Source organism: Condylostylus longicornis, unplaced genomic scaffold, assembly GCF_029603195.1.
Source record: "Condylostylus longicornis isolate FDR11 unplaced genomic scaffold, ASM2960319v2 ptg000040l, whole genome shotgun sequence".
Classification (NCBI taxonomy): Eukaryota; Metazoa; Arthropoda; class Insecta; order Diptera; family Dolichopodidae; genus Condylostylus; species Condylostylus longicornis.
The window spans coordinates 9,869,004-9,895,408 of NW_026578009.1; the positions used below are offsets into that span (position 1 = coordinate 9,869,004).

Consider the following 26,405-nt stretch of genomic DNA (forward strand, 5'->3'; position numbering starts at 1 on the left):
TCATATTATATTTTCTGAAATTAGTGTCTGTACTGTTTTGTTGAAAACGTTCCTATAACTTACTAAGCCTTTACGTAGTAGGATCGTAATTCCCTTTTAACGATATAGCTTGAACGGTTTTATCAAAATTCCCAATTAATACTAAAGTTAAGAAATGTTTTTTAAAAAAGTTTTGATAAAACACAAAATAAGGACAAATTTTCTGTAATAAAATTTTAATATTAAAGTAAAAGAAAATTTTTATTAATAAATTTTTAAAAATTTCTCGATAAATTTAATTTAAAAATATTTTAATAATTTTCTTCATAATTTCATTTTGTTTGTTTACACAATAATTTCTAAATAATTTTGCCTTTCCCTTCTAGTTATTATTATTGAAGGTAAAAAACCAGAACGACGAAGGCCTCTTATTATTGAAATAATAGCGAAAATTACTTTATTATTTATTGACTTCCGTTTAAATTTTCATTTTCTTTTGAAAAATAAACTTTTTTTGTAAAAATGTTTTTTGTTAATTGGGGCTCTTCTGCTTTTGTGATATTTTTAACAAAAAAAAAATCTTACTGCTATTTTTTAATTATAAATAAAATTTTTTCAAAGAATTCGCAATATTTTTTAAAACTTTTTGTCAAAAGAAATTTTTTTTTATTTACACTTTCCTCAATTACCTTATTTTAAAATTTTCAAATATAATACAGAAGAATTTTTTTATAGGTGAAATTTTTCTTAGAATTTTGAATATTTATTAATAAATATAAGGTAACTCAGTTATTTTGAATAAATGTAAGTAATAAGCCAAAGGTAGCAAATTTTTTTTGGAATTTATTATTCGGCTATTTTTCCTAATAAAACTTTGACTTCTCCGAATACTAGTACTTTAACATAACTGTTTTATGTTAAAATATTCTGTTTTATGAACACGATAATTTTAAATTTCCGGATTTTTACTTTTGTTTTAAAATTTTTCATAATCAAAAATCTTTAAACACAGTATATAAATTAGAATAAGTATAACTTTCGAAAATATTATTCATATTGCAACAAAAGAACTGAACATAGGAAAACGCCTAGCTACACTCGCAGAATATCAGACAATATTTTAAAGAGTTCTTTCTCACTGCCACGACAATTTTAAGCCTTTTTTAAGGTTTTTGTCAGTCAAAAATAGTTGACAAAAAACCAAAAAAATTTTTGATAGACACTTCGCCCCAACAAAGAGCTATTTCAAAATTGCCTTGTCAGTCACTCTCGGAATAAATTTTTATTATTTTGAGAGACTGGGAAAAATTTTAACGGTGGAATGGGATTTTTCTCATTTTTAGATATCTATTAAAATTTTGACTCACAATGAGAATTTTAAATTATTTTATGAGTTTTATTTAACAAAACAGGAAGTTTTTTAAAAAAATTAAAGATTATGAATAAGTAAGTATAAAATAATTATTACTTTTTATTATAATGAATACTTGACCATCAAATTATAATAATGATTAAAATAATATCAGGGACTTCTAGCACAAACGACTTAAGTCTGTTTTAGTGATTTCGAGATAAATGCATTACACAAATCGCTTATGTCAACTTAGTATTTAAAAAACTCAAAATTAATTTTGCAACAAAAGCTTAACTCGAGATAAGCGGTTATAAAAATTCATACATGAAAAAAAAAATGTCACTAATTTTGATTTGCAACAATAGCCTATCTCGAAATAAGTGGTTTGTCAAAAACATAAAAAAGATGTTTTCTGCTCTTAACTCGATTTAGGCGATTAGTGCAAGTGCACATAGTTACCATTTCAAGTTAGGTCATGTGTGAATTCGACAATAACTCCGGCTACTATAGTCGTAGAACCACCAAATTTTGTAAGTATATGAAACTCAAAACGGAGAATTCGCTGGTAAACATATCTCATTTTTGTCTTAACTCGAGTTAGGCGGTTTGTGTTTGAGGCCACTGATATTTTAATTTGATTCCAATGGTCTGATTAATAAACAATATTAATAAATTTAATTGTCACGTACTCATACTAAATTTTTATTTTGTATTCTTAAATTTTTTTAGATAACACAATATATTAATTTAAATTTTAACAATAAAAATTAATTTACATGAAAAAAATTTCAAACAGAACATAAAATTATTAATTAATATTATTTCTAAATTAATTTAAAATTTAGCTATGTATATACATTAAAGAAAAAATTATTAAATACTAAATGCATACATAAGTATAACACAAAAAAATCAATTGCTTTAAGAAAAATTTTTCTATTTTTTTTTTAGCGTAACAATTTTTATTAAAATTGCAACTATAATAATAATTTTATTGTGAATAAAATGACCAAACTTTTATAATAAGATGGCGGAAATTTTAATATAAAAAATTTTAATTTAAATGATATTAAAATATAAGAAAATTAAAATTATGTCAGGGAATCTATAACCAAATATTATTTTATTGTGTAAAAGATTTATTAAAAAATATTATTAAAGAAATTCAATTTAACCCTTATGCGTCTCTTAAAAAAAAAATTCACTAATAATATTTTTATTTTTAACAAGCATTGTTGGTAAACAGGAGTTTGAATATTTTTTTCATATATTTTTCATGGATTTTTTATTAAAAGAATTTGATATCCTCTTACTATTTCATTAAATAAAATTTGTAGACGTTCAATTTTCAGACATCTATTTTTGTCAAATTTTGATCAAATCAAATAAAATTCATGAACAATACCTTTGTACAAGATTACTGTATTTGACTTTGATTTTTTTATTGCATTGCTACCAATTTTTTTCAAACAACAACTGAATACAATAGCCTGTGCTTTTAAAGCAAATTAATGAACTATATGTATTTCCTTGAAATCAAATAAAATAATTAAGATTTTAATATTATCTCATTCGCAATATTATAAACCTACAAATTTTTTTTATAATGGCCGCAATTTTGCAAAAGAGCCCGTCCATTAGGGTTAAAAATCAATTTTTCAGTTTGTAATCTTGAACAAATTTATTTTTTATTCACATTTAAAATATCAATTGGAATAATAATAAGTTAATTAAAAATAACGGTAAATGCATAAATTTGTAAATTTGTGGATCATTTTGTGTTTACTAAAATTATATTTTAATTAATTTTGTTTTATTTTTATGTTATTTTTTTGTAGTTTTTAGTTTTTATACTTAATTTACCTTTCTTAAAATTTTGTTAATTTATTTTGAAAATAATTTTTATGCTACCTAAATGTTTTCTTTATTTTTTACTTAGTTTTTTGAATATTGTTTTTTTTTTGTCATTTCATTTAATTTTTTTACACTTTGTTTTATTTATTAATTTAGTTTTTCGTTTCTTATGTTTCGTATGTAAGTGAGTATGTTTGTATGTTTGCAAATTGTTTATTATAATCTTCTATTAAATACAATACAGTTATTTTATTTATTTTTCACATATTTTTGTTTCTTGGTTCGGTTTTATTTTTGGATTCTTTCCCCAAGATTCAAAATGAATTTATTTTTAATTTTATTAATTTTTTTTTCTATTTTTTTATTTATTATTTACATTGACATAGAGTTACAATTTTTTATTTGCCAGAAAATTATATAACAGTTTATTGTAATTAATATCTTTACGGTGTTATTATGGTTTGTGTTTCTTACATTTTTGAATTAATAATATAACAGTGTTATCATTTACCGTTAATAGAACTATAAAAAAAAATGTTTTTTTTTGTGTTTTTGTTATTGGTTCAGTAATACTGGTTAAGGTTTTTCTGTATTTTTGGGCGGAATACTAGTACAGGAAGTTTGTTTAAATTTAAAATAATATTATAAGCCTAATCATGAATGGTCTTGTTTTTGAGGACAATTTGATTAAAACAAAGAAACGAAGAATTTTTATTTCTTTGTTATGAATTAGTCGGTTCGGTATAAAGTTTCTGTTCAAGAAAAATAAAATTTTCAGAAACGCTTTATAATAATATATAATAACAAATCGATAAGAAAAATTTGATAAATAATTTTGTTGCAAAAAATTAAGAGAACTAAATTGGAACAAAGAACTCTGCTGATTCATTACCTCTATCGTATAAGTTTGTCGTCTAAGTAAGTCCCTCCTGTATCAAATTATATTTGAGTATGTATCCGAAAAGAAATTATTTCTAAATAGATATTTCATTTAAGAATTTAAATTTTTTATTTTTTATTTTTTTTTGTATTTACTGAAAAATGAAAATTAAATGGAAAGAAAATACTCATAATATGGGGTTTTTGAGCTACGGAAATTTTTTAAGCAATAATAAGCGTTAAATATTTTTTACTTCTCAAAGACCTCTTTATTAACAATCTGAATTTTCAACCCGAAATGATTTTAAATTTAATAACTATTTTTGATATTAATTAGAGTACATGCATCTACATTTGAAATTCAAATAATTTTTTGTACATATTGAAACTATTCATTAAAAAAAACAAATTTGTATTTATCGAAAAACAAAATAAACGCTTTTAATTAACCTACAATTTAAAAACTTTATCAAAGTCAAATTATACAAGAATCGTTTAATTTTGAACATTTTTTGTTCTTTAGAATTTTCTAACAATATCACTGAAATGGAGAAGTAAAATTTTATAAAAAAATCTCATATTTTGTTTTTGGTTGTTATCTTTTCATTAATTAGTAGGAAAAGTTTTTTGGTTATTATACTGACAAGGTCGCTTACTAGTGAAATTTTGAACAAAATATTTTGAAAAAGAGAAAACATAATATTATTGTCCTTGCCGATAAGAGCCGCAAAAAAATTTTTTTCCTTTTTAATTGCAAAATCGTTGACGGTGAAAGGAAAATGCTCAATCTTTTATAAATAACGAAATAGAATTTAATTAAAGCACCACTTTTATACCCTGCACCTTCGGTTAGCTAGATTCATGGAACTTGGCAGTAACATGGTCAATTTGAGATAGCACTTAACATTGAAGTTTTTGTGAATGGTTTATAAAAATAAAAAAATTATAAACCTAGACGCATGAAATTTGGTAGTGGTATGTCCAATTATAGCCCAGATATATCTATGATGTTCTTATATGGATTGAGAGTTTCGGGTAACTGCCATACAACTACGAAAGCTAATTCTAAATATTTCATAAACAAGCCTTTGTGTTCAGGTTGTTAAGTTGCAGGGTATAACTCAGGTGCAGGGAAACGTTTTTACTTTACGTTTTGATTTTATTTCAGTTGCAATTATAATCATTTAGTAAACCTCAAAATTTATGAATTTCCTGTTAGCAATTGATAGAAAATTCGGAAAACCAAATATCTCATAATATGTAAGGATATAGTTAGGAAAGGAGTACATAAAAGGCTCAAGATAGTAATTGAGTAACTTAATTTGACTGGAATATTTGTATATGACAAGCAATAATTTTTCAAAAACAAATCTATTTACAATTTTGAGCAGAAATCCATAATCTGGTATAAAATTGTGTCCAAAAAATGTCATTTTCTATAGTTTAAATCATACCAGTATAAACTTAAAGATAATATTTTTAAAAATTGTTAAATTCGAAAACTCAAAAACAGCAATTCCTATAAACTATGCAAAATTATGGTCTTGTGAATTCTAGACTGTAAATTAAATTTACGTTCCTAAAAGCAGAGTTTGTGTTTTTTACTTTTTTCAAAGGAATGGACAGTTTCTTTTTAAATCAAATTTTTGCAGAAAACCTCAAACCAGTTTATCAATTATTTGTGAAAGTATAAATAAATGTTTTATTCTTAAATTGTAAAATTAAATATACTTATGCAAAACGATTAGCAGAGGAAAATTCGAGTGTATTGAATATAACAAGAAGGATTCACAAGAAACATTTATAAAAAAAAAAATAAAAATAAGATCAAAAAATTAAAAAGTTTTTCACTTCTTTACAAATTAAACACAGCTCTCTTGTTGCGCATACATAAGTGGTGTTCTAACAGTAACAATTTCTCTTGAATATTGCCCATTACCGCTACCGGGAGTAGATACACTATTTGTTGCATTATTGTTATTGTTATTATTATTAATATTATTATTGTTATTATTATTTGTATTTAATACAGTTGTAGGAGCTAATGTTGATATTGAAGAAATACTACCGGCACCACCAACAGCTGTAGGAAGAGTTTTTATTTGATTAAAATTACTACCACTAGTACTAGCCACCATACCAATAGGTGGTGGTGGTGGCGGTTGTGTTGTTGTATAATGACTATGATGATATTGTGGAGGCTGCGGTTGTTGTTGAGGCTGTAATTGTAGCTGCTGTTGTTGTTGTGATGATTTATTATGTGATATTAATGTATGATGTAAATTACTAGATGTTAAATTACTACCATGATGATTAACATGCGGTAATGTATGATGAAAACCTGATGCTGATCCTGTTATATTATTTGGTGGTATAATTGCATATAAATTAGTATTACCACTATTACCGGTCGCTATTTGATGTGATGGTATTAATATATTACCACTACTACCGACATTGACACCGATTGTACCAATACTTAATCCACTTGTACAACTATTATTACTTGGATTTACTGGTGATATACATGGTGGAAATTGTGTTGATGATGATGATGAGCATACAGCTGATGCTATTTGACTTCCTGTATTTGTTGCTGATGTTTTATAATGATCAATTTGTGCATATATTGTTGGCTCTTCGAAATAATCATACGATGGTGGTTTACGTGTTAATGTTGATGTATTGATAACATTACCACTACCACTACTACCACCACCACCACTACCACCAACTGTATTACAATTTGGTTGTTGAATTTTAATATTACCAACACCAACACAAGTACCATCATTGGTTATTGATAATTCAGCATAATGCAGTTCATCAGAAGATTGCTATACAAAATATATATTAAAAATTATAGATTTGATATAGGAAAAAAATAAAATATTGAAAGATTTCAGTTGCCAAGAAATTTTAAAAATCAATATTAAATTATTAAACTAATAATTGCAAATGTTTTATCAAACTACTAACAATATTTTTTTACACTACTAACCTTATTAGCTTGATATGTGACACGTTCGTCAGCAATATTTGTTGAAACTTCTGGTTCACTAGTTTGAGATAAATGACCGGAGGGTGTTTGATTTGCTGATTTCAATTTGTATTCTGCATCAACTGTTAAAGAAAAAAAAATGTTTTATTTTTTTTTTATTATTTTGCAAATATAAAATAATTGGTTTTTGCTTCTAATACTCAATAAAGTGAAAATAATTTTCAAAGATAACATGGCATGTGATTTTTAGTTTTCCAAATATAAAATTGCTGTAGGTAAGAAAATTTAAGGATAACACTTTTAATCCCAATTATAAAATATTTTACAAAATTTTAGATGATATGTGAGTTTTTAGCATTATTTTGTATTTATTCTTGAAGGAAAATTGAAAAGTAGAAATTAAAGATGCTGCAATAGTTTCTCATTCAATGTATTAATTAAGAGTCCTTTTTTTTAGCAAATTTACTTCAAATAAAACAGAAATGTGGAGCTATCTAATGAATGTATTACAGAAGTATTTTAAATATGTTAGTATACGTGAAAGATCGATTAAGTGAAGTAGGTAAGAGAAATAGAGCTTTAATTGCAGGTTTCGGATTAGATAAACAATAATAAATAAAGTTGGGTCAAACCAATGGTTTGTATTGTAGCACTTTTCCCTTCAACAAGTGAAAATTCTGCTTTTAAATACAATCTATGTGTACCTACCACACTATTAAAATTATTTTCATTCATATATAAAACTATTTCTAGGATTGCCTATATTTAGGATGACGCATATATGCAGTTTTTGAAATAAAGCAAAAATTAATATAAAAAGGGGTTAACATAATTCTCGATTTTAAGGTTTAATTGTGTGAGTTAAGAAAAATAATTATTTTTTTTAATTTCATGGAATTTACCGCTACCTTTTTGCGTTTATAAAAATTTCAAAAAACTTGCGGTTTCGGAAATATAAGGTGTCAAAAATTCAAATTTTACGAATTTCAAGAGGCGATAACTTGAGAGGGGGTGGAGATGGAAAAAAATTTTCTTCTAACGAAATAAACTATTTGTTAAGGTCTAAAAGCCCCTAAAATTTCAATCTTCTACAGACTGGGATCTAGAAGAAAAACGAGATCAAAAATTTGGAAAAAAAGACCTTTAGATAACGGTAAATTTGAACGGCCATTTTGTTTTTCTAAAGTTTAACTATAGTATACCGCGCTAGGGGAAGTAAGCCACTGCCTTTCTGCGTTTGAAAAATTTCAAAAATGCTTATGGTTTCATTGTAACAAATATTTAAAAAAGGCCATTTTTAGGGTTTTGGGAGGGTATAACTTCTAGAGGGGGGGAGATAGGTAAAAATTTTGTTCTACGGAAATAAGTTTCTAGTGAAGATCTATGTACGTATGAAATTTCAGCTTTCTATCTTCAAGGGTGTAGAAGTTTTGTAAACAAAAAAAGTGTCCACGGACGGACGGACGGACGGACGGACAGAGTGAAACTAATAAGCACTTTTTTCAAAAATTTTTTTGGAAAAGTGCTAAAAAGCAAATTAGGTTTTTTTAATCAATGTGTTGATATTCATACAAATTTTAGAACTGCACTGGAGATAATTGATTTAAGAGGGAATTTTTTAATACAATACAAAAAGAGCAAATTACACTTAATACTAAAAAAATTTAATGTTCGTACGCTAAATTTTTACAAAAATTTTGAGTTGAACAAGTTCTTTCAAATAAAAGAAAGAGTCTGGTTAGATTGGTCTCCCCAGACTTGAGATAATTTCGTCTTGAGACTGAAATGCTTCAATCAGAATATTATAGTCCCATTAACCAATTTTTTGCTTGACAGCGGCATTCACCAATTTACAAACTCTTCAGAAACTTTATCATATATAATAGGTCTAGAATTATATATGAGAAAAAATAAAAATCACATCAAATCCTACTGTAATAATATCGACTCTAAACATTTTTTGACATCCTTTCAATAGGAAGTAATTCGATAAATCTTAAATTATTAAAACTTTCTAAAAATTTCACTTACTCTCATTGTATGGTACAACATCTGGATTTTTTTCATCATACATTTCTTCTGAATGACTAATCGGTAATGATATTTTATCTTTTATTTGTAAATTGGCTGGACGTGAAAATTTTTGATTTTGATTCTGATATTTCTGTTGATGTTTATGTGTACGTAATTTCAATGCAGCTATTGTACCAATTCCAATGCAAATAATAGCAACTAGTATACCAACAAAAATTCCAATCGATAAAATCGGTGTTAATTGAAATTCATCTTTTGATCCTTTGAATGAAGTTAAAGCTACTGCAAAAAAAGAAGATGAAAGAAAAAGGAAAAACGCATATATAAAAATGTATTAATTATTTCAAAAAAATATTTTTATTAAAAAAATAAGAACTTTTTTTTTGGTAAATTTTAAATTTTTGTTGGAATTTTTTTTTGGAATTCGTTAAAACTTATCTTGTATGCTGAGTTTATAAAAAGTGTTCATTTACTAATGATATTAATAATTACAGTTGATCAGTTTAATTTAATTAATAAAACTTTAAAAGACCTGGTGAACCTTTACGAAATTAAATTTGTATTTGAGTATAATAAAATGGTGTGCTCTAATACCCTTGTTATGGATAAAAATGGTTCCTGTCTTGTTATTTCATCATTAAAGCTAGTATGTCTTAAGTGTTTTTTAAATAAGAAAGAGCTTGAAGAACAATAGCTTGAACAAAATTAGAAAGTCCGAATTATTTGTTATTTGCATATGAAAACCAAAATTAGTTTGATTGAATGGCAAATTCTTAAATTTTGAAATTTTGCTGTTGGGATGATTTTCGCTGCTGACTTCTTATCCAAGTCACATATTACAGAATTTGATACTCTTATGAAAAAAAATTATATTAAATAGCAAACTTGGAGTTTTAACCTAAAATACATTATGTTATTAGAGGGGCTAATTGAGAGACTCAGAAGCAAAGTGGCATAACCCTCACTCACAAAATTTTTGCTTTTTTGTAAGAAATCTATATAAAATTAGGTCCCAAATTCAATTATGCCGACAAAAACGTCAAGTATTTTCTATATTCCGTATTTTTTTTTTCACCTTAACCCAAAATGTAATTTTTTTTCTGTGCCATATTTTTGCCAAAATCTTGGGAGTGAGGGTTAAGCCACTTTGCTTCTAGCCCCCTCAATTTTATAAAAATAAAAACAAAAATCGCTTATAGTAGCATTTCTATACATGTACATTTATATCAAATAAAATATGGTACCGATTTGAAAACTGTTGATATAGGTATACATATGCATATGTTGACACCGAGTTTTATAGCCCACAGCAAAAATGTCATGAAAAATTAAATCTTAATATAATTAATTTTTAATTAATCTTCTTTAATTTCAACTCAAATCAATTGCAGATTCAAGATTTTTAAAAAAAATCTCAAGCGGAATGATTTTTGTGCTACCATTAGGATTGAGAATATTTCGTTTTTATGCATTATGTAAAACTCATTAAAGGTAATGTTGTCATAATGGTATATAAAAAAAAATATTTTCTTAAGGCAAAAACCACGTCTCTGATTTCCCACCAATGAAATATTTCAATCAGTATAAATCAATATTTAACACCTATAAATTAATAAAATTATACTCTCCCCATTTAAATTTAAACAAATATTAAAATTTTTGATTTTTGGTTTCCTTAAAAAATTCTGTTTTCTTTTTATTCTCTTTGTAATTTTCACATTCTAATGAAATCCTTTAAAATTTCTAAGTATTCGCAGGAGTAAAAAAACAAAGAAGAATAAACTTGTTTTTTTTTTTTCTCGATACAACGTAAAATTATTATGGTATACCGATAGACAAATAATATTGTACTAGTAGTATATACAGCTAGTTAAAGAAAGGAAAAAAAAGGCTAAATGTGTATTTATTCTCACACCACTTTTGTTTTTTTGTTTTTTACCTGTTTGCTTTTCAGCTGCTTTTAATGTATAACCTTCAAGTTGTACTGGATCGCTACGACCGCGCATATTTACTGAATAAATAAAAATTTTAAAAAATTTTCCGGAATCTAAACCATTTACACCCAAAATAGGATATTTAGATGAAAAATTTGCTTGTAGTATACCAGTTTGTTGATCAAATATTTCCATAAGGAACCATTGCCGGAGACCACCATCAAATCCTGTTGAGTAAAATAGAAGGAAGAAAAAATAGAAAAAAAAATGAAAATTGAATAAAAACCAAAGTACACAATAATCATAAAAATTGAAACGTGAAAAATTGATGAAATTTTCTTTTTTTGTTCTTTTTTATTCTTTGTATAAGTTTACATGAACATATTCAAAAATTTTAGATTATGTATCTACATAGGTACGAGTATTTAATTGAATGTGCAGTACCACATAAAAGTAAAGATATAGTTTTTTAAATGAAAAAGAGCTAGGACATTTGACAGCCTGCTGTTGTCATCAATATAAACACTCCTCCATCTAAATTTATTCTTTAATGCCCCCGATTCAAGTAATATGTGAAATTCATTTTTGCAAAATATTTTTTCACAAAACGTTTAAGTCATATGTTCAAATGTAATTAAATATTATGAAATATTCTTAGCATTAACAAAAGTTTAACAGAAACCCTCTTGTTGGTTTTTGTTTCAGTTAGAAAAATTTTCGTAACTCAAAAAACTCTCCAACACCATTTAAGCTACAGTTCGCGTGGTCGAAAACTCCTTAAGAAGGCGAATAACTATTGCGGCAATATGATAACCTTATCTACAAGCTCAACAAATTAACAGAACACCAACGGGTGAAAAATTTTAAAAGTAGAAAAATAGAAAAGTTATTAAAAAAAAACAAGAATTGCATTTGGTCATTCATAAATTGTCTTGTTTTCTTTTAAAAAATATGTTGAATCGGGTGAATCTTTCTGATGAATAATTTAAAAGTTCCCTGACCTAAGGATTATTTCATTAACTTATTCCATGAGAAATATAGAAGCTGACATTCGAAAATCGTAAAGCTGACATTTTTTTCTTTTCATAGAAGTTGTCGAAAGGGAGACATTTTTTATTAACACTCAAATATCCCATTCAAAAATTTTCTTTAAAAACATTGCACAATATCTTCCTTAATTTTACCTTTAACTGTTGACAACACAAATATCGATAGAATATTATTTATGTAAAACAAAGAAATATGGTAACGAAGAGGGATAAAAGATAAAAAAAATTGTATAAAGAAGGCAAAAATTAAGCAAACAAAAGTAAATGAAACAAAATAGGAAAAGAAAGAAGAAGAAGAATGAGAAAGGAAAAGTAAACTTTTTCAATATTGATTGGAAAAGTTCGAAAGGTAAACAGCGAATGAAGACAAAATAGCGGCATCCGAATTTTAACTGTTCTCCTTCTTTCTTTGTTTACATTTCTTTTTCTTCTTTTTTTTTTTTTGCCTTGTTAATTTTACTTGAAAATTTTACGTGTTTTCGCCATTTTATGTATTAAAGTCATAAAGGAATGGAGAATGAGTGACAGTTTGTTGAAATTGTTCTTATTGATAAGAAATTGTCTTCAAATATTTTCTTTTATATATACATACATACATTTTATATATACATACTCGTATATACATGAAGACCATAAATAACTCATACTTTCGTTACAATCATTTCTACATAAAAATTACCAAACTTATTTTATTTTAATAATTTCATATTTTGTATAAATATTTATACACAATAGCGGTAATATTTTTATTGTTTACCTAAAAGCTTAACTTCCTGGTCAAGTCACAAAAAATAAAAAACAAAAAATGATAAATGATAAATGGAGAAGCCGACACCGACAATAACGACAGCAGATTCGCTATACACTAAAATCAACAGATAACAAAAAAAAAAAAAATATTAAAATTATAAAACTGCCATCACCATCTTAGGTGTAAATTGATATTTTTTTAATTCGATTCATTTTTTTATTATTATTGGTGGAAGCGGGTGTAATGATTAAAAATATAAAGATGGTATATAAATGATTTAAAAAACAAAAAGACTTTTATATCTTCGAATTGATCAATAATAAAAACATAAGATGTATAAAATCTGCACGTTTTCACAATGTAGTCCAATTTCCCTTATTCTCAAGCCTTCTAGAAATCGAACTTCCTTAATAAAATTAGGCGTTTTCAAATACTATACGCTGTGTTTTCATTCAAAATTTTATGTTGGTTCCGAAATTATTTGTAATTTTTGGCAGGATTTGAGTTACAAAAATTCTACGATAACAAACTATAATAATATTCGAAACTATTAGAAAATTAAAATCTAATCTAAAATGTTAAAACGTGATGGCATGAAAAAGCATTTTGGTAACTATTTACATGAATATTGATTACAAAACTGCTATAATGAGAACAACCAATTTGCCAGTGGTTTGGTGGAACTTTGATTGTATAATTTTAATTGAGTAAAACTACCAAACTACTAAAACAAACAACTTATTTGTCCCTTGTTTGCTGGAATCAACGCAAATTAAATTGAATACGCTTTAGATTATAATATTGATTGCTGAATTTCTGCTTACTTAATTTGAGTTGATTGTGTTGTAAAATAACCAATTAGAGCTACATACAGAACTTTGATGTTTCAGAATAGCATTCTAATCAGTAGTATGTATTTAAATAACATTTTGTTCCAATTTCGTTTGCAGAAATTTTAACAAGGATCTTAAAAGAACTGAAAAGGTATTTAAAGAGAAACTTTAATTCTTAAAATTAAATGAAAAAATTAAAATTATCGCAGTCAAATTATCGAATCTTTTCCAATAAAAATTGCAACCACAATATTATAGAGAACGTAAGTATTTTTTTATGTTTTCAAGATTCTCAGTTGCTTCTTTCAAAATTTTGATTCACGTATAGGCATATTTCTCAACCAGTGAATATAGGACGAAGGTTATATAACTTTCCACTCACATTTAGTTAATATGAAAGGGATAAGGCAATACTCTATGTTATTGTTTTTGTGTATAACTCTGAATAAACGGAATAAATGAACTTAAATATTTAATGGAATAAGGAAATGAAAATAAATTTGTTCACTCTTTTCTGTAGAAAAAAAAACAAGGAAAAAAAATTGTCCACCACTATAAGCGTGCGTATATTACAAGAATGAAATGGAAAACGGGAAAAGAAATAAATAAATAAATTTTCACAAATTCAAACAATAACGGGAAAATTAATAACAGGAAAAAATGTCAAAATGTCAATATGTTATGCTTGTTATTTAACAATTTTTATGTTTTGAGTTTTTTTTTTATTTGTTTAATTCAACTGTTAACTGTTCTTTCCTTGTTGCCTTCTTAGAAACTTTAATATTTTATAAAGTTTTCAAATTTTAAAGAAAAATTCCCAAATTTATAAAGAAAACGTCGTCTTTCGTAGAACGAAAAAAATTGTTTTTTTTTTTTTTTTTAAGCATAAATCAAAAGTTAATCTTAAAAACTTTTTGCTGGAAATTTTTTCTTTTTTTAATTTTTATTTTGTCCTATTTAAATAAAAAAATCAGTTGAAAGCTTGCGATATTATTGATTTTTGTAATTTAATTGAAATAAAAATCGTACGACCCATTTTCAATATGAGAATAATTTTTTTTTTAAAAGACACTCAGATCAAACAGTAAGAGCTTAGTGGCTACTTTTTCAAGTTAACTATAAATTTGTCTTGGGTTGACATTTTGATATAGGGGCATTTAAAGTTGTGAGATTTTGCAATGGAAATTTCTAAAAATATAACAAAAAAATTTAACTACGTACCTAGTTTTTAAACAAAACTCAAATTTCTGGATTGAATTTATAATGAGCGAGAATTTTAAAGATTTAAAATAATTCTAGAGTATTACTATATGAGTATAGAAATTATAAACTAAATGTAGTAAACAAAAATAATACTTTTTAGTATTTTTTCGATTACAAACGCAAGCCGAGATTATAGGAGTTTTGCGATGTATGTACATAAGTGCAATTTAATTGCTTTTGGATGGACTCGCAATTTCAATCATAGTTACGTTAATTTGCGGAAATTGCTCACTTACTTAACAATGCAATTATATAAAACAAAGCCACGGCTGTACTAGGCAAAAGCTGTTTTGAGAATGAATTCGGCGTCCATAAATCTGTTTGACAATAAACCAAGTCTTTTAAGCCCAAAATAGCAACTGATTTACAATATAAATACGGAGGGAAAGTGCGTCTATTAAAGACTATCTATTACAAACCATAATCACTGTGAAAGTTGCCTTTATTCCAGATTTCGAGTTAAAATAGGATTGCGAGACAGCAAGGATTTTGATTGTCTTTCAGGAAAGAAAATTAGGAAAGTACTTATAAACTGATCCTATCTAATTTATCACAACTTATCTAACAACAACATGAAAACATTTACGGTTCAACCAAATATATATATACATATATACATAATCTTGATGGGGATTTAATTCTAAATTTTCTCGTTAGTCGGTCGCTGAAGTGGGCATTCAAGAACGAAAAGGATTCTTGGCACTTGAAATTTCGCACAAATACTCATTTTTATCAAATTCACTGGATTAGGTATCTACTTTTTTTGGAATAGAGAGATATTTTAGTTTTGAGCGAGATCAAAATTATAGTTTTTACTTGCGTTGTATCTAAAATTTACAAAACTCTTCAATTATAAAATTTCTCACTTTTTTTAATGTTTTAATTATTGATCTTTAAAATGAAATTTTCAAGTTTCTTTAAAATGAAAAAGTAAAAATTAATAATAATTAACGAGAAAAAATATAGTTGACCTTGTCCTATGTGCAAATAAATATGCCATAGCTGACTATGGGACAGATTATGACGTGTTTAAATTGCCGTATTACCATATTAATTTACGCAAAATTTTAGTACAGTGTTTTTTAAAATATTGTGTGTGCAAAACTACTACTGAAGTTGTATGGCAGCTACCAGAAAGAGCCAAGAAATTTTAACGAATTTTAGTAAAGACATCGGCCCTACTAAAATATTCGCTTGTGTGAAATTTCAATGCCGTATCTTTTATAGTTTCTGCGATATAGCCAAATAAAATTATAAGTTGTAGGGCAGTTACTCGAACCGGTACCCTGGTCATGTCCAATTTAAATTGGGTTCTGGCACTTTCTACAATAAATCATTCGTGAAAATTTGGTGAACTTAGCTCAATTAGTTTTTGAGTTATCGCTGGGATGGACGGACGGACGGATGGACAGACAAAGCTAAATCAACTCAACATTTGACGCTGGTCAAAAACATACACTTGAGTCTATATCTCAGAGCATTATTTCTTAGTGTTAGAAACGGTAAGGCAAATTTAGTATACCCTTCGAACATACGTTCGTACGCGTATAAAAACGGGAAAATATGGGGCAAAAATGTTTTTAGAATAAAAACAAAAAAGAAAGCAAACTAAAATTTTTTTTCTTAATATTCTGAAAATGTCCTGAAAATTATTACAAATAGAAATATAAAAAATTGCAATATAACAAATATACAACTTGCAAGTGACCTAAAATAAGTGGAACGCTGTAAAATTGGGCGGTGGGTGTAAAATTTAAATTTTTATAACAATATTTTTTTTTTTTTGACCGATTACAATTAAGAAAAAATATTCGATTTTCTTCCTTTATATTTGCAGTGATGGCTAACCTTTTGTTTTAAAAGCGAATCATGCACTTTGCGCTGGAATGATTTATTTATAGAAACGTTATATAAAATAAGAGGTGTACGAAAATTGTAAACAAAATTTAAACAACTTTCATTGAAGTTTACTTATTTACTTAAATCATATTTAATTAAAGCTTCTGAAAACTACGAATTTTTCACCTTTCTAATTTTTCTAATACAAAATGGTTTCAAATATTTAAGAATAAATTTTATAATGCATTCAGACCTGCATGTTGGCACTTAAACTTCTGTTATTCTAAAAACTTCTAAGTTTATGTTTAGAATCTTTGAATAAATGTTTCTTGTTAAAACGCAACATAGTTACTATATAGTCACACTTACATATTTAATAGTTACATACATATTTACAATTGTTACAATTTTCCACTCGTGGAATATAGATTGGCTAGGGCTGACTTAACGGAGAAGATAAACTTTTTGTTTTTTTGTCTGTTACTAAAAAAAAGAAAACTTTCAACAATTTCGCTTCAAACTTTTTTTTTAACTGCGATCATTTTTTTTTTATTAATTCGTGCTTTCTCTTCTCATCATTTTTTCCCTCTTGACTTCATTTTTAAGTGGTTCGGATTTTTATACTTTAGTTTTGTTTTTTTTTTTAACTTTTCATATTTCTACCAAAAAAATTCAATTTATTTTCTTCAAGCAGGAAAAAATTTTCTCTTCACAAAAACAAATTAAAGAGCAAAAAAAGTTCAGAAATATTCAAAAACAAAAACAAACAGAAAACAAAAGGAAAAAAAGAGAATATTCGATGTAAAATGAAACTTTTTAGCCTAAATGTATGCACGACGAAAAAATAAAAAATTAAGTAATTTTTTTTTGTGTGATGGGAAAGTTCCGCAATGCAAAAACAACAATTGTTCACAGTAAAATTAAAAAAAAAATAAAAAACAAAACTATTTGAGAATAAAAAAGTACAAAAATACGGGAAAAAACAAACTTTCTGGCTCTTTTTTCCAAATTAATAAGAGTGAAAAAAAAAATAAAATTTTTCCTCAAAACTTTTCCACCTGTAAAAGTTAAATTACGAAAAATAAAAGAAAAAAAAATAATTAACCTGTACAACTTTTCAATAGTTTTTTGATATGCGCCTTCTCCCAGTTTACAAGATAGACAGGAACTAATTAAGTTATTTTGGTATTTTGTGAAAGTTATAAATTTATGAAATCAAAATAATAACGTATGTAAAAATTAGTCTGCGGTCTAGGATACACATATGGGTTATACATTATTATGTAACGTGATTAAGTGTACATGGTATGGAGCGGGCTGACTATAATCGGGATATTATGGAAGTCCTATTTTTTCTTTAAATTTTAGAACTACCATCAAAATCAAGCCGGACGCATGTAAACGCGAAAATTATTTTGTAATTAAATTCAAATTAAATAAATAGCAAAAATTTGATTAACTTTGAAAATTTAATTTATTTTTAGCACTTATTCAAGAATTTTGAGAAAAAGTGCTTATTAGTTTCATTCAATATTTCCATTCGTCCATGGATTTGTTTACAAAACTTCTACACCCTTGAAGATTAAAAGAAGAAAATATTTACCTAGCTTTCCTCCTCCACAAGGAAGTTGTGGCTGGCTCATTTTATTATTTCGAACTTTAAGAAAAACAAAATTGCCGCTAAAACCTACCTTTATCTAAAATTTTTATATCGTTTTTCGTCTCTACCACATGTTGTGGGGTTCTGAAATTTTATTAACAAATAGTTCATTTTATTAGAAGAAATTTGAATTTTAAAATTTGAATTTTTTTCACCATATTATTTTTCCGAAACTGTAAGCTTTACAAAATTTCTATGAATACAGTATGCTTACGTTAAATGCCATTCCATTAAAAAATATAATTATTTTTCTTAACTCACGCAATTAACTCTTAAATTAGAGCATTATGTTTGCGTTTCATTAATTTTTGCTTTTCGCACATCCTAAAAGTATGCAATTTTTGAAAAATTATTTTGTATGAATGAAACTAATTACCGACCGTATTGTGTATACAATAGGTAGGTTATGTGATGGCAACAAATTTTGCATATCGAGTTTTCGGTGGGAAAGCACTTCTCCATGGTGGGGAAGTGTAAGTAAACTATTTTTAGTAACCTGTCGGTCTGTCGGTCTGTCTATCTGTCGGTCTGTGTGTGTACGCGTGTATCTCAAGTTTGGCTGAACTGATTTTGATGAAATTTTATATGTAAGTTTATTTCGACCATGACACGGATTGATCAAGTTTTGGTATATATCAGGCCTCGGGAACTGCACTTTTTAGTAGGCCTGTTTTACATTTTTGAGCATTTTGAAGAAAATATTCAACCAATTTACTTGATACTCGTATTCTATATATATGCTTCACTAGACCGACCGCGAAACCTCCTAACTTTTGGACGTTTACTACTACTATATAAAGAGAAATAATTGACCGATTTCATTGAAATTTAATATTTGAATTCCTCGTATTAAAACAATGAACATATAAATTTCTTGAAAAGATCAGGTCTCGAAAACTGATCTGCGGGCCGATTTTACAATTTTCACCATATCTACGGAACGAATTTATGGAATTTCTTGAAATTTGATATTTGAGTTCTAGTTGTTACCGAAACTAACTGACGAGCATATCAGGCAATTCGGGTAGCACAAAGCGAAATTCTACTAAGAGCCAAATTTACAATTTTCTAGATATGTTAACTCTAAACTTACTAATGTCCTAAAAATTGGAAAGAAGTATTTAACAGACATTTTTATAATATTCTGTAGCACTTTCACTTAACTAGACAATACAAATTGCGGTCGGTTATGTGCTGACCACATCAGATTTTTTTAATAATGTTGTAGATGGTTTTTAACAGCAGTATTTTCAGCAACACAACACTGTGTTTGCGCTCATATAAAATTTTTATTGTATAGCCACGTTGAAATAATACAAAAAAGTAGAAAAACTATACCTTGTTTACTTACTATATACGAGATTTGGAATATGCGAATTCAATTTTGTTCTAAAAGTTTTGAGTTAAAGGTACAATAAGTCACGGAATGAGACTGTCATAATTATTATTTTCAAATAAAATTTTCTAATTTAATTGTTTTTATTTTTTCCTTTTACATCCATATGAACAGGAAAAGAAAATTTAGTTACATTGCAATAACAATTTACATGGTTTTATAAGTTTCCGAAAACTATGATTGTAACCGGAAATGTTATGATTAATTAAGAATTTACCTTACTTTGCTAAGATTACACCAACTAAAAATTCATTAAATTGTAATATTTTATATCGATGTATCCAAGGTTCATGGATATATTTATAATTTTAAAAATGTTTGTGTTATTTTAGAATGTTAGTTGAGAAATGGTAATAAAGCAGGACGGACAAAAATGTTTTGTTTTGTTTAAGAAAACAACAAAAAACAAAAATTGTTTATTTTTATTTCCCAAGGTTTTTTAAGTTTCATTTTTTAAATTTTGTTGTAACAATGTTATTTTTTAATACAAATTCAAAAACAGGTGTTAAAATGAGATGGAAATATAATAATATCTATATGTAAATCTATGTAGCTACACTAAAATTAAAAACATGGGAGAAAACAAAACCTTGTATAGGCAAAATATTTTTTTTTTAACTAAAAGTTGAAAAAATAAAGCCATTTTTCTTATTTAAAAAAACTTTTTTTTTTGTTTTTTAATTTGTTTGAACAATTTTTGATATTTTTTTTTTCCTCCATTCCATTTTGTCTATTATACATTCTTGATTGAAGGACACAAATTTAATTTTTAAAGTTTTGTAAAATAAACCTTAAATGAAAATATTTTTTTCCAAGGATAGGCTAAAAAAATATGAAAATGACTATTTAAGAGATTTGCATTTTATTCTAAATAGAAAATTGTTAAATTTCATAGAAAAGTTAAAGATATTGTTTGATTGAATAAGCAGTTGAATTTAATTTTGTAAGGTTTCTAACAATTTTTTTTGTGCAGTGCTTTTGTAATATTTTTGAAACTATTCTCAATAGAAATGTAAAATTAACGTTAGTGTGCTGCTTTTATTTATTTCACAATTTTTATTTAAAAGATAAAAATTATTTTTCGAATATTAAAATTAAAAGAAACTTTGTTTTCAAATCTAAATTATGAGTACTTATGTTTTACTTTTAATTGGTTAATAATCACAAGATTTTACCTGATTATTTCGATTTTGTTAAATAATCTGCCTAATATTGTATAGTTCAAAGCTATGAGAGGAAATAAAGTAATAATAGCACTGATATGAAGGTCATAATAGAAGCTTTTAGATTATTTATGGGTTAATAACGTATCTACAATAAATTCTCCATAAAATTTACTATTATAGAAGTAATAGAATTGAAATTTTGAATTTGAGCTATTTTCGGTCAAATTTTACTTGGAAAAATGAATTTCATTGGTACTAAAATGAGAATTAAAAATGTAAACTAGCATTTCTTTAGTTATCAAAATTAATGTAGATATTTCTCTAAGTATATAAATACATAATGTCAATTTTTTCATATAAATGTAGAGGAGATGGATGATGTAAGAACAAATCAGAAACAATTATTTTTACCAATTTTTATAAATTTTCTTTCATATTGTTTAAGTGTATTTAACTGGATCGTCTTTTAATGAGCCTGGCCAGTAAAAAAGGAAAAAATACTTTGTCTGTTAGGAAAAAGCTCAGAAGCTATGAAATCGTTCCTTTACAAAAATTCTGTGCCCAGTTTCTAAACGTCAGTGTTGAAAAATTTATTTGCAGCACACAATTTCTAAAATTACATTGTGAAGGATAATTTTTATTCACCTGATATATAAAGAATATTATTAGGTACTGAAATGTATCATACATATGTTCTATTCCTTCAAACACAAAAGGAATCGATTACATTTAATCTATAAGGAATCAATAAAAGTAAGAAAGCGGAAAATTAAAATTTATTTAGACATTTTTTTTTTGAAGTTAAAAATGTCCTGCTAAAAAATGATATTGATTGCATCTAAAATGAAAATCCATTCTTTCAATTATTGCATTAAAAATATTTTTTATACAACAATATTCTTAAAATATCCTTATTTGTAATTTTACTTCAATCCAATCATTATTTTATCTGCACCTCATGTCGAATAAAGGACTAAAATTGCTTTTATATTAAAAACAAAAACATTTTCAATGCGGTCCGATAAAAACCGAAAAACAAGAAAATATTCCTTTTGTGGTTTTTATAGCAAATAAAATCATCAGTATAACAATTGGTTCATAAAGATATATAAAGCAAAGAGGAACGTAAAATGAAAAGGACATGAAAGAGAGAAAACTGGCTCGGATTGCAAGGATTTAAAATGTAAAACTGTATAATTATGTAATTTAGATTTTATTCTATTCCTTTAGATAAATGTGCGTTACTGAACATTATTATATTTTATTTGTACTTGCATCGGATTTTCTATTTGTATAACAAATTTGAAGGAAATTAAAGGGTTACAAAGTAGCACGATAACTGAGACACTATTTTTTTTAAAAAAACTAGATAACTAAAATCAAAATTAAAAGCTTTGAGTTTACAAAAATAAAATATAAAATTATTTTAGTGGGAAATTAGGAAATTTTCAGTTAGCGTTCTCCGGTAGGCAAAGTTTGGATTTTTACCATAAAAATATTTAGTTTAGATAAATAAAGGAACATATCGTTAAAATTAAAAATTAAAAATTGTTCCTAATAAGTCAAACACATCAATTCACAATTTTTTCCATATATTCAAACTTGGTTATATTCAAACATTATTAAAATTATTAAAAAAAAACATTAAATTAAATTAATTTTCTTAAAAGTATTTATAATAGGCCTATAATATTTTGTCTTCGACATTTACTGACATCTTATCCGAAACTCTGCAATATTATACTCGTTTACGAAGATGATAATACCCGGAATATTAATTAAGAAAACTTCCATTAGAAATATTTGAAGAAAACGCAACTTTCATATTTCGTTCAGGAACATCATCATTGTAGATTGTAGATTTCAAAGTAGGGGTAACAGTGTACCGCAACCAGCTTAAAAGGAGTTATTGCGCTCCTTAAATGGGTGTGTAAAAAACCCTACAACACCCTTTCGAGACCTACTCTCCTGATAAGATAGAGTAACTTTGAATACCCGACAAAAAGCAGTTCTGCCGGAGTGAGCATGTAACTCCCCAGTATTTCCCATTATCCATGGGACATCATCATTGTTTAGGGTATGTTATAGAAATGCGCAAAAATGTCGCCTAATATAACAATATGGACGACTTTTATTTTCATAATTGTGCAGAAATTACTTTAAGTAGCTGATAGAATATGCAAAGAATCTACGACAGAATGCAAAGCAAAAAATTTAAAGTTTAAAATTTGAGTTCATTAATTAGTTCACTTATTAGTTCACTAGTTTATTTCTATTTAAAAAATTTTCAATTAATTTGTAGTTTAAATTGAAAACTGATTGCTATGTAATACGGTAATTCGTAAGTATTTTCCATAAAACGATAAAATAATCTAAATCAATTATAGTTATAAAATATACAAAACACAAAGTATAAGTGGTCCCGATAAAAATGTTTGTATATGTTTTGATTTATTTATTTAAATTGAAAAGTAGAAAAAATAATGTCATTTTACATCATTTTATTGATGAAATAATTTTCAATATTATTTTATTCGAATTATACTAGGGACAATAGTATAGTAATAATTAATTTACCGACAAATAGAGTCTATAAATTTGGAAAAGTTACACTTAAATATTTTTACAAAATGATTTATTTTGTAAATGGTTGTCTTCAATTTTCATTCGAAACTTATTCTAAAAACTATTTTTTATTAATTACAATTGCATTACGCTAATATAAATTTGGTAGAATGGTGCAGTTTAGATGGTACTATACAAAATTAATTTGAATAATATAATATTATGTAAATTCTAGTACAATGTGCCTTGCTTTATAATCTAATACGAGTATATCAAAAAATTTTCCGCTAAATTACGAGTAACTAATTTAAGAATACAAAAATTTTAAAAGAATCAAAGGAGGAAATTTCAGTAAGTTTAATATTAATATACACTATATTACAGCAAATATACACTACACAGAATACACAGTAACATACAACCATACAATATGACTGTTCAAATGCAACAGAAATTTTTTTTTGTATTGAATAAGAATAATTGCAGATTTACAGTTTAAGAGTTATAAATCAAAAATGTAGTCACACATATTTTATTCAAACTCACGGCCTCTGACATGAACTTCTCTTAAGCATTTTTGATTCTGTTTCTTGAATCGAATTTATTTTAAACTTTAAAAAATATTCGACATACGCAAATGTTATTGCAAACTATTTCTTGTAAATAATAATTTCTAATGAATGAACCCAAGCTTGCTGAAATCCATATACATTGAATGTTTCACATCATTAATATTATTAATCACTTAAAATAATGATGGCAAATTTGAAAGATTTGTGTATTTTTATCTTAATCCCTTATTTTGATCTTTGAATATACAAGTGTTCATATTAGGTACATACAATGTAGAATTACTGTAGGAAAATATAATCATATTTCAAAACTTTTTATTCACCCTGTCATTGACTATACCACCAATAATAATAAAAATTATTGCACTTAAAAGGACCGAATATAAACTGAATCAGCATTGTTTGAAGAAGGATTTAAAAATACACAAAATGTACAATATACCTACATAATATGCTTTATAATAACTGTATACATACATACATAAATATACTTAGAAAATATCTAACGATATTTATAATAATATTATGTACCTTCATTACAATAAACTTCTAATGAATCCGATGTTTGGTTAGCAACAGTACAATTTAATGGTTGGTCTGGTTTTCCGGCTGCAATCAAATGAAATACGCAAGGTTCTTTTTGCTGACCGACGACATTATCCGCCCAACACATTATCGTGCCAAAATCCATTTCCTGTAATAAGTAAAATACGAGAAAAAAAAACCAAAAAGAATTAGAAATGAAAATTAGAGCAGAAATTTTTTTTATGTAATGCATAACAAAATATATTCACAAACACACAATATTATAAACACATACATATAGCACATTATGTTATGTGCACGATACGTATGTAAATACATACTCTTCCATATACAAAATGTACAACGAAATGGTTTTATAAAATTAAAGTTTATTTTCAAATAATAGTTTTAAAATAACAAATGAAATACTAGATATTTTGTGAATTTATTGAAGTTTGGTTAAAATAATTTACAAGGATATTAGGTTTAGGTACATACATACATACATATTATATTTTAGTTTTTATTTTTAAAATTATTTTATAAAAACTCTTCAAAAACTGAATAAAGTTTGAAGAGATTTAATCAGATATATTAGAGTTCTATAATTCATTTGAAATATTTTTTTGGAAATATTTAAATAAAATCCTGCGAGTTGATAATAAATAATTTGAAGATTTTTGATTGTGGCACTAGAAATTTGTAAGAATAAAACTATAGTACACGTTTTGATATTTTTCTATATAATTTTGTAACAAAACGGGAAAGATTATTCTTTTTAAGTTTATGCTTAAGACATGAATTGATATTATAGAAAATTACCCCATTTTCTTTCTATTCTAAAATGAATACATCTTCTTCTGTAAAAAACATATCGGCCCAAATTTTCATCGAAGTTGCACCGAATATTTAAACGAAAAATAACTTCAAAAATTAAGCGAGCCAAAAATTTTTTGTGCACCTATGTGTGTATGAAATAAAATATTAAACTTATATGGGGAGATTTAGAAAATTTATAGAACAATGTATAACACTGGTTAGAGGACGAAGATTGGTAAAACTTTGTTCCTGAGTACTTGCAAATTCCCAACGGTTCTGAGATATTTGGGTATTTTAAACAAATTTCGCGGAACATTCACATGCCTAAGTTTAATTGCATATAGTTTCCGTTTCAACAAAGATAGAAAATAGTAACTAATTTTTAGAAGGGGTTATAAAGGACTTTTAAATTAATGTCAGATTATTTTCTTATACAACTACTTTCAGTAAGACAAACATTCAAAATTTAGAAAATTTCTAATTTTTTTGTAAATACAAAAATGAGAAAATGTTTTATTTTAAGACCTAGTGGTAAATGTTTGAATGGTATAAACTGTTTTAATAAAAAAGTAGAGTTTTATTCATTTAATTTATGAATTTGGTTAGTCAATTCACTACCACATTAGTTTGTCAGTTAATCAGTAAATTTCGATAGGATTTCCTTTCCATGTTTACAATGTGATAACGAAAGAAACTCCTAATATTTTATAGAGCAATCCAAAGTAAGAACATATAAAAACGTTTCAGTCGGTATAAACCGATCGAATTATACCCTGCACCTAGACAATCTGAGGCTTAAAATTTTTTTTTGAAATGTATAGAATTATTTTTTGTTGTTGTTTACCAGTTACTCGAATCTGTCAAACCACTCTATAGAAGCTTCACGGAAATGTCTGACCTCTAATTGGACACACAAGTGCCAAATTTCATGA

The 26,405-nt window shown here is 26.1% G+C and overlaps 1 protein-coding gene across 2 annotated transcripts in view; it reads right to left on the reverse strand.

Annotated features, from left to right (window-relative positions):
• Positions 1-4,567: 4,567 nt before the first annotated feature.
• The window catches only part of LOC129609527 (hemicentin-1), a 226,023-nt gene continuing 204,185 nt past the window's right edge, over positions 4,568-26,405 (reverse strand). The window contains exons 12-16 of one of the 2 annotated variants that reach the window (XM_055521488.1): positions 24,661-24,823; positions 11,041-11,262; positions 9,099-9,380; positions 7,068-7,189; positions 4,568-6,903 (exon numbers count right to left, since the gene is read on the reverse strand). In XM_055521488.1, coding sequence (XP_055377463.1) covers positions 5,929-6,903; positions 7,068-7,189; positions 9,099-9,380; positions 11,041-11,262; positions 24,661-24,823 — 1,764 coding nt within the window. In that variant the 3' untranslated portion in view covers positions 4,568-5,928. Of the gene's footprint in view, positions 6,904-7,067; positions 7,190-9,098; positions 9,384-11,040; positions 11,263-24,660; positions 24,824-26,405 lie in introns of both variants that reach the window. The other variant, XM_055521487.1, reaches the window with a different exon arrangement.